Raw genomic sequence first — 8,331 nt, 5'->3', positions numbered from 1 at the left:
CAACCTTCTCACCTCCACTGGGCAGGGGAAAGGGGAAATCTATTTTTAGAAAGAGAGAGAGAGAAAGATATATCTCTCTCTTTTCATCCCCCTCACCACCACTGGGCAGGGGGAAGGGGAAATCTATTTTTAGAAAGAGAGAGAGAGAAAGATATATCTCTCTCTTTTCATCCCCCTCCTCATCACTGGGCAGGGGGAAGGGGAAATCTTTTTTTAGAACACCCCCCCACCCTGCGGGCGTGGGGAAGGGGAGGCGGGATGGACGAGGGGGAGAGGGGGGAGGGGGTTTTGGAGCAAAAAAGCTTCCCAGTTATCCCAGAATCCCTCTACTAACGCTGTTGTATGATCCGAATTTTTGAACCCTGTTATCATGGATAATAAAAACCAATTTGATTTAATGTGATTCACTTTTCTCTTTGCTTTCCCTATGATAACAATATGCTATCAATATTATCCAGACAGACGGAAACATTTTGTTTAGATAATCACCCTTTCAGATAATATGTCCATCAGCAACTCTGTTATACTGTTCAGTGACAAAAATTGTTTGGTATTTAGAAAAATGTTCAATTAATATATCCCTGTTAAAATGGTGTTTTCACTAATGTGATACGATACACAATGAATAATGCAACATATACAATAGGAACTAGCAACTCGATCAAGTTTTGACACAGACCACTGATAACCATTCAAACGTTTTACAAGCATTTAAATTAGTCTAGGGCGATCACGATACTGTTAAAGAAGTTGCTTGTATCGCATTGCATATAGTATCTTACTATAGTGGGACCCACGATTAATGTACAGTATCGATATGTATATAAAATATCTCTTATACCGCGTATAATAGGTACAGAAACATCGATAGTTAGATACGCCACACAAAAGTAGTTTATGCCGCTTTCAGAACCATCACAAAAGGGAGAATAAAGATGTTGGATGTAAACATGGCGACAAATGAATTGGTGAGTAATAGTGAGAATGAGAATGAAGAAATGCTAAGAAACATCAATATGTATTTTGAAAATAAGGTTCAAATGAAGTTGATGTATTGATGAGAATTGGAACAGTAATTGAACGATTATTAGCGAGTTCTTACTTTTGACTCAAGGCCAAACTCGTTGTCCATCTGTGTCTCTGTATGTTTGTCCATATGTTATCCAATAATTTTTGAATTATTTTATAAATCAGCAAACTTCACATTTGTTTTGATTAATCATTATATTTAGTCAGCTAGGTTATTAATTGCATGCGATTTCTACAATTTTTCCATACGATAAATCAGGGAGTTATCACACAGACTCTCCTTTATGTGCATACACAATCATGTCATTATTCAATGTCTGATACTGTTTGATACTGTAACATCTAGGTTGCTCCTATAATGAAATTTAATTGGCATCATTGATTGAATGGGAAGCATTGTTCTTATTTATCAGGAATAATGAGGGATTAAAGTGAATCTCACTATAGAAGAGTAGCAAACACGTAGGCCAACGTATAATAGCATCCCGCAATTTTGGCAGCATTGTAAGCAAAGAAAACAACTCTCAAGTTATTTTTTGTGGAGGAAGAAACAATTATCATAATCATACTCTGATTGAGTAAGTAAAAATGCAGCATAATATGATGTTTTGAATGATAGAGAGGTGATCAGAGAACCACTATACAGCAGAATATGTTCAATGGAACCCCGTTCACCATATTACATATCATAACTTATGACTAAGATAACTTTACAGTATTGAACTTATCACTTATGACTTACTGAACATTATGGCATGATGTTTAAATTGGAGTATAATGCACGATGTAAGCTACCGTTTCTCTTCCTCCAGTTTATGTTTTTCCGCTACTAGTGTATTGATTAGCGATTCTTTTTCATCAAGTAGCTTTCCAAGGCGGCAAATTTCTTTGTGAAAATGCTCCTTCATTCGTCCAATTCCACTTGCATGCTCCTTGAACTTTTGCTCCATTCCCTCTAACTCAAGACAGGCTCCCCGCTCCACATTCTAAAATATTGCACCATTGTAGTCTTAGTATACCTCATTAAATCAATTCGATAACATTATTTAGCCTAAATTAGGAGAGAATATGATTATAATTATGACAATTAGAATCAAGAAAAAAGGAATCCTCAGTTGAAAAGATTTTGTCATAACATTGGTTGTTGGCTTGTTGCCAAGACAACGAAATTACTACTCTCTCATTGCTTGTATTGTGATTGGTAAAAACTCACTCACTCTACTCCTATTGGCTGTCATATTGATGGCAACTCTTAAGGTGCGTACAGATATACGCGCCTCCAACACGCTCCGCGCACGCTTCGCACTCGCACCGCACTCGCTCCGATCATGAACATCACGCGAAATGTTACGCAAGTGTTCGATAGAGGTTCGAAGGATGATTGCTCCGCTCTTTTCCTATTGTTGACTTCGCTACTACCTAACCTCACAAAATATGAAACGTTAAATCCAGCTGATCGGATGACAAAACTAGATAAAATATTCTGACCAGGGGATTGCTGAGTAGCCTGATAATACATTATGTTCATATAATAAATAAATAACAAATATTATGATTATTGCATTTTATTATAAAAGTTAATTTCTGTCAATGTTTCAAAAGGTGAAGGGCTTGGTTGGGAGTTCAGCTTCTTTCTTCTAAATGCTAATATGCCAGTACCTATTATAGTGAATGCTTTCATAACATTATATTATTTAATTTAATAATTGATAATTAATTTTGATAATACTATTTGCCAGCACAGAGATCGTAACTACTAACAAACATCACAAACGAAAACGTTGACCACGCATGCACAACTTAACTTGGTTAGTTCAACGTTCGACCTAGGAGCTAGCCAAGCTCGACCTCTGTCCGAGCCTAAAGCTCGATGCACACTTGCATCATTTCTAGTTGCCGTTTTACGACCAGAGCGACAACTAGGTCACTGACGTTCTAAAAGTTGTTAGAAGTATTTGGCCTGTTTCACACGGCAGAATCCTAGCTCCTGAAGATCATATTTCATATTTTGCAGCTCTCCTGTGCTTTCACATGGGGATCTTACAAATAAGCCGACGGATCTAACAATTACGCCAACGTTTGCTCAAAGTATGACTCATCACTTTTTCTCAAAGTCTAACTTCCTTAAAAATATTGATAAAAGATTTCTGATCTCGGATTTGGATTCAGTGACCCCAAATTCTTTAAAGCGTGAGTCCCATTTCCAAAAATACCCAAAAACAAGGGATTTATAGCTGTTTTTAATATAGCTTTCCATTATCATATGATTATATAGTAAATGTACAAATATAACAATACTCCTGCCTCACGAAGAGACAGGCAAAGGTTTTAAGAAGTTTTCAAACACCTAAAAAGTTTAAACATGAACATTTTCAATTTTTAAAAGTTCAAAAAAAATTAAACTATGAAAAGATGAATCCAAATATGAACTCATAAATCATCTCCACTCATCACCAAATACGAGGAAAAGGACAAGTAAACTTCACTGAATTTCAATTTTCATTCAACAATCTAGTTTATCAGGTTCAAATACATGAATATAACTCCAAAATACCAGTAAATATTTCTTTGCAACAATCAGAAAAATCTATTGTAAACATTGTGGTGATCTGAATCGATCTATGAGAAATAGGAACTGAAAGAATAAGAAATGTAATTCCATTCCAACTAAAACGAAACTGATGTCTGTGTTTGTATTAGAACTGCTGAGTGGATAATGCATACTGAGAAAGTCATGAATAGTCCTGACCAGCCTGGCGACTTTGATGCTTTTGACACCGGAATCTCGTTTTATTTTTATTGAAGAATGAAAACCATGTATCATAGTAAAAAGCAGTTCTATACTTTGTATTATTATATGAGTATTGATTAACATAATCATGGCTTGTCGATTTTAGTCCCTGAGCTGAATCCTCAGTCGTAGAACTATGGACCAAGCGCGAGCTTTTGCTTTCTATGTTGTATACCAGTTCTTAAGAACGGCAAAAAATCGAACAACGAAAAAGCTGAAGTTTGTGTTGACGGTATACGACATAGAAAGCAAAAGATCGCGCTTGGTCCATAGTTCTATGACTGAGGATTCAGCTCAGCGACTAAAATCGACAAGCCATGATTATTTTAATCAATACTCATTATAATAATGCAAAGTATAGAACTGCTTTTCACTATGATACATGGTTTTAATCCTTTAATAAAAATAAAAGGAGATTCCGGTGTCAAAAGCATCAAAGTCGCCAGGCTGGTCTGGACTATTCATGACTTTCTCAGTATGCATTATCCACTCAGCAGTTCTAATACAAACACAGACATCAGTTTCGTTTAAGTTCGAATGGAATGACATTTTTTATTCTTTCAGTTCCTATTTCTCATAGATCGATTCAGATCACCACAATGTTTATACTGTATGTTCATAATAGATTTTTCTGATAGTTGAAAAGAAATATTTACTGGTATTTTGGAGTTAGGCTATATTCAACTATTTGAACCTGATAAGTTAGATTGTTGAATGACAATTCATTAAGATTCAGTGAAGTTTACTTGCCCTTTTCCTCATATTTTATTGGGTGATGAGTGAAGATGATTTATGAGTTCATATTTGGATTCATCTTTTTTAAGTTAACCTTTTTTTGAACTTTTAAAAATTAAAAATGTTCATGTTTAAACCTTTTAGGTGTTTGAAACCTTTGCCTGTCCCTTTGTGAGGAAGGAGTATTATTATCTTAGTACGTTTACTATATAATCATATGATAATGGAAAGCTGTATTAAAAACAGCTATAACTCCCTTGTTTTCAGGTATTTTTGAAAATGGGACCTATGCTTTATAGAATTTGGGGTCGCTGAATCCAAATCCGGAATCAGAAATCTTCTATCTATATTTTTAAAGAAGTTAGACTTTGAGAAAAAGTGATGAGTCATACTTTGAGCAAATGTCGGCATAGCTGTTAGATCTGTCGGCTTATTCGTAAGATCCCCATGTGAAAGCACAGGAGAGCTGCAAAGTATTAAATATGATCTTTAGTAATATGATCTTCCAGGAGCGAGGACTCTGCCGTGTGAAACTGGCCTAAGAATGTCAGCTTGCAGTCGGCTAGATTGATGTTTACGTTGAAATCCAACATTCCTTGGTAATGTATGTCATAATATATAATAGTATACGGTATTATTATTCAACACAATAGTCTAGCTCTTTAAAGTAGCAATATTCGACATCGATGTAAAATGAAAGAATGTAATGTAAACCAAAATAAAAATATAAGCAACACAGTATTCAAAGTAATTTTCATGATTGTTCTGCCTGTTCTTGGAATTATTGGTGTTCTTTCATCTAATGTTCTGGGAGCAAATAGAATACTTATTCTATATACTGTATATGCTGTGTATATACTGTTAACGTACTGTATATATACATACTGTAAATTAATAGATATAGAATAATTGGAATAGTACCGTACCATTTTTCAAACAAACAATATAGTTTTTTGAATTATTATAGGACAATTGACAATTGATCATTTAAAACAATATACATTTCGGGACTTTTTTCTGTCCCATCTTCAGGTACAAATTCGGAATGAATAAACATCATAATATGAGATGTCATATCTTCCTTGTAGTTGTCTTTTTGAATTCATCATTTGCTTGTAATTTTGTTACTTTGTCTTGTTGTTTGTAAAGTTTGAGATGTGACCTAGTCTCCGTAATTTCATTTATTTAAGTGGTTTGAATAAGCTCTATTTTCTTTCTATTGACATGTTCGCTGTACCTAGTTGTTCGAACCCACTGCCGGCGCATAAGTTTTATTTGCCAGTAGTGCCATTTTGTAAGTTAAAATATTTATTTTATCAATCTGTATTATGTTATGGCAAAATAAAATGAATTTGAATCAGTATTGACTAATTAGGGGATTATTAAAACAATGTCCATCAATTTGGTGATTATAAGAACATAATGTTTTTAAGGTTTTTAATGTTTATAATGTTTTGAATACTAAGTCAACACTGATGTTTATTCATTTTGAATTTTCACCTGGAGATAGGAGTGAGTGCTTTCAAAATGATTTTAATGGTTTTATAATTTTGAGGTTTATTGTATTTTAAAAAGAAGTAAAAGGTATTTTTTCAAATTTTGTACTATTTCCTGTTCATTTGTTTTATCTCTATATTTAAGTTATTAAACGGAGTGATCCGTGGTCTAGTGGATAGAGTGCCTGCGTAGCAGCATAGAGATCCTGGGTTCAAACCCTCTCAATACCAAACGTTTTTTAACCAGATCACTCCCGTGTTATCGGATGGGCACGTTAGACTGTCGGTCCCGGCTGAAGTATGACAGTCTTAAGGCCCATTGACGGCTTAAATTATATATTCAGGCGGTGGGACCTTCCCGTGAGGGACTCCCCACCAACAAAAGCCATACGAATTTACTTTTACTAGTTATTAAACGATTAATTAATTCATTACTGCCGATGAATAATTATTGATCCCTTCAATAATTGTGATTTTTATAATAATTGCTGACATCTGGTATCACAAAAAACTTTGAAAATTCGAAATCAGAACTTTCCTATCACGATTAATGGCCAAGTTGCCCAAGCCGCGAAAATTGCTGAGTACAAATTGACGTCGCTCGACAGTGAGACGCTGTCGATACACACAAGTGTGCACTGAACTGAAATTGGCTGCCAACAGAGAGTCGCTCCACTCGTAAAAATGCTACTGGCTAGTGTCGCAAATGTGCATCGAGCCTTACACGCTCTTCTCGCGTACCACTCTTGCTCGCCCTTGCTCGAGTGACGTTCGATTGCGGAGCAGAGCCAAAGTCTGTGCACCTTTATAAGCAATCTATAATATATCCATGCACCTGCTACTTCCGTTATAAGGGTGACCACTTGAGGAGTCGACTCCTCTAAATTTAATAATAATACTGAGGGTATTATTATTAAAGTATGAGGTATCCCCACAAACTTTGGTTTTTGCGTGGGTAATGAGTGAGAGGGATGATGGTTAGAGATGAGGACTGATTTTCAGGTAGTCGAGACCAACGGTTATAGTCTCCTCCGAAAGACTGGATATCATTCTGAGTTAAAAAATCGCTAACGTACTTGGCTCAGAAGTCAGAACTCGCCTCAAACTGTAGTTCTCTCATCTCTCATTATCATACATCTCATAAGTTTTCTAAAAACTAGTGCCCAAACAATTCAGCATCGGTGTATTTCACCAGAGGAACTGAATTCCGGGCGAAAACTTTCATCCTGTATAGCTTGCTAATGAAGCGTTTATGGATATATGTTTATAAGAACTTCTTTCTTATTTTTACCTCTACTATCATGTATTAAATTATTTTACCATAATATTATGAATCACTCTATATATGTTTTGTGCAATAAACGATTTGATTTGATATATTATCAATAAAAAATTTATTCTGATCGATAGTGGTCGATTAGTGTGATAAGATCGCAAGTTTACAATAATATCAAAAATGAATATAGAATATGAATTAAAATGAAAATAAAACATTTAAATAGGGAAGTTCAAATAGATCTATACAAAATTTAATGTGTACAGGGTGTTGAGGAATTTTGAGTGTATTTGGGACGTCTCTTTTAGGTTCAATTATACTTGTAGTATCCTAATACCATTAATTATCATTTCACGTCTGTAAGTTATCTTGTAATTAATAATTATCATTTCTCTGTTTCATTTGTTTTGGTAATATGTTATGGTTTAGTGCTTATTATTGGTTGAAATTGTTTTGTTATTCAATTGTGTTTTATCATTGTATATTTTATTACCTGTATGTAATTGTAGAGAACCTTCTTCACTATTTATGTATATTGTATATTGTTTGTACTTTTTAAGAAGAATAAAGATAATTTCAATTACAATTTCAATCAAAATTTTTAATATTATTTTATCTTGGAGATCATTACCTACATAGATTAAGTACCGTAATACAATATAATTCGAATTCGGATTTAAATTCAATCTCAAGCAGTGTGATTGTATTGAAGATACAATATATTATATTTGCTGACTTACTCTCAATCTATTCTGCAGTTGACCGATTCTGGTGGTTATATCTGATCGTAACTCATCCGCAGCCTGCTTCTCTGAAAATTTCAACAATAAATATTCCTGTTCACTTATCAGCTCCTTGGCAAACCCCAAAACTTGACTCAATTGTTTCTTGCAAATTTCACGGTTACGTTCACTTTGATTCAATTTTACTTCCAATTTTTGGTTTTCTTCTTCGAGTTTCCTGTAAGATAAATTGATAGAGCGTTAGAAAAAGTTGTATCTGTT

General features: G+C 34.4%; 1 protein-coding gene across 1 annotated transcript in view; it reads right to left on the bottom strand.

The window, feature by feature from the left end:
- Positions 1-1,702: 1,702 nt before the first annotated feature.
- The window catches only part of LOC120355076 (protein Cep89 homolog), a 249,369-nt gene continuing 242,740 nt past the window's right edge, over positions 1,703-8,331 (bottom strand). The window contains exons 8-9 of the mRNA XM_039443380.1: positions 8,068-8,287; positions 1,703-2,015 (exon numbers count right to left, since the gene is read on the bottom strand). Of these exons, the coding sequence (XP_039299314.1) occupies positions 1,821-2,015; positions 8,068-8,287 (415 nt within the window). The 3' untranslated portion in view covers positions 1,703-1,820. The remainder of the gene's footprint in view (positions 2,016-8,067; positions 8,288-8,331) is intronic.

Source organism: Nilaparvata lugens, chromosome X (assembly GCF_014356525.2).
Source record: "Nilaparvata lugens isolate BPH chromosome X, ASM1435652v1, whole genome shotgun sequence".
Taxonomy (NCBI): domain Eukaryota; kingdom Metazoa; phylum Arthropoda; class Insecta; order Hemiptera; family Delphacidae; genus Nilaparvata; species Nilaparvata lugens.
Note: the sequence above shows the minus strand (reverse complement) of the source record. Positions and strands in the feature narration are given on the sequence as shown.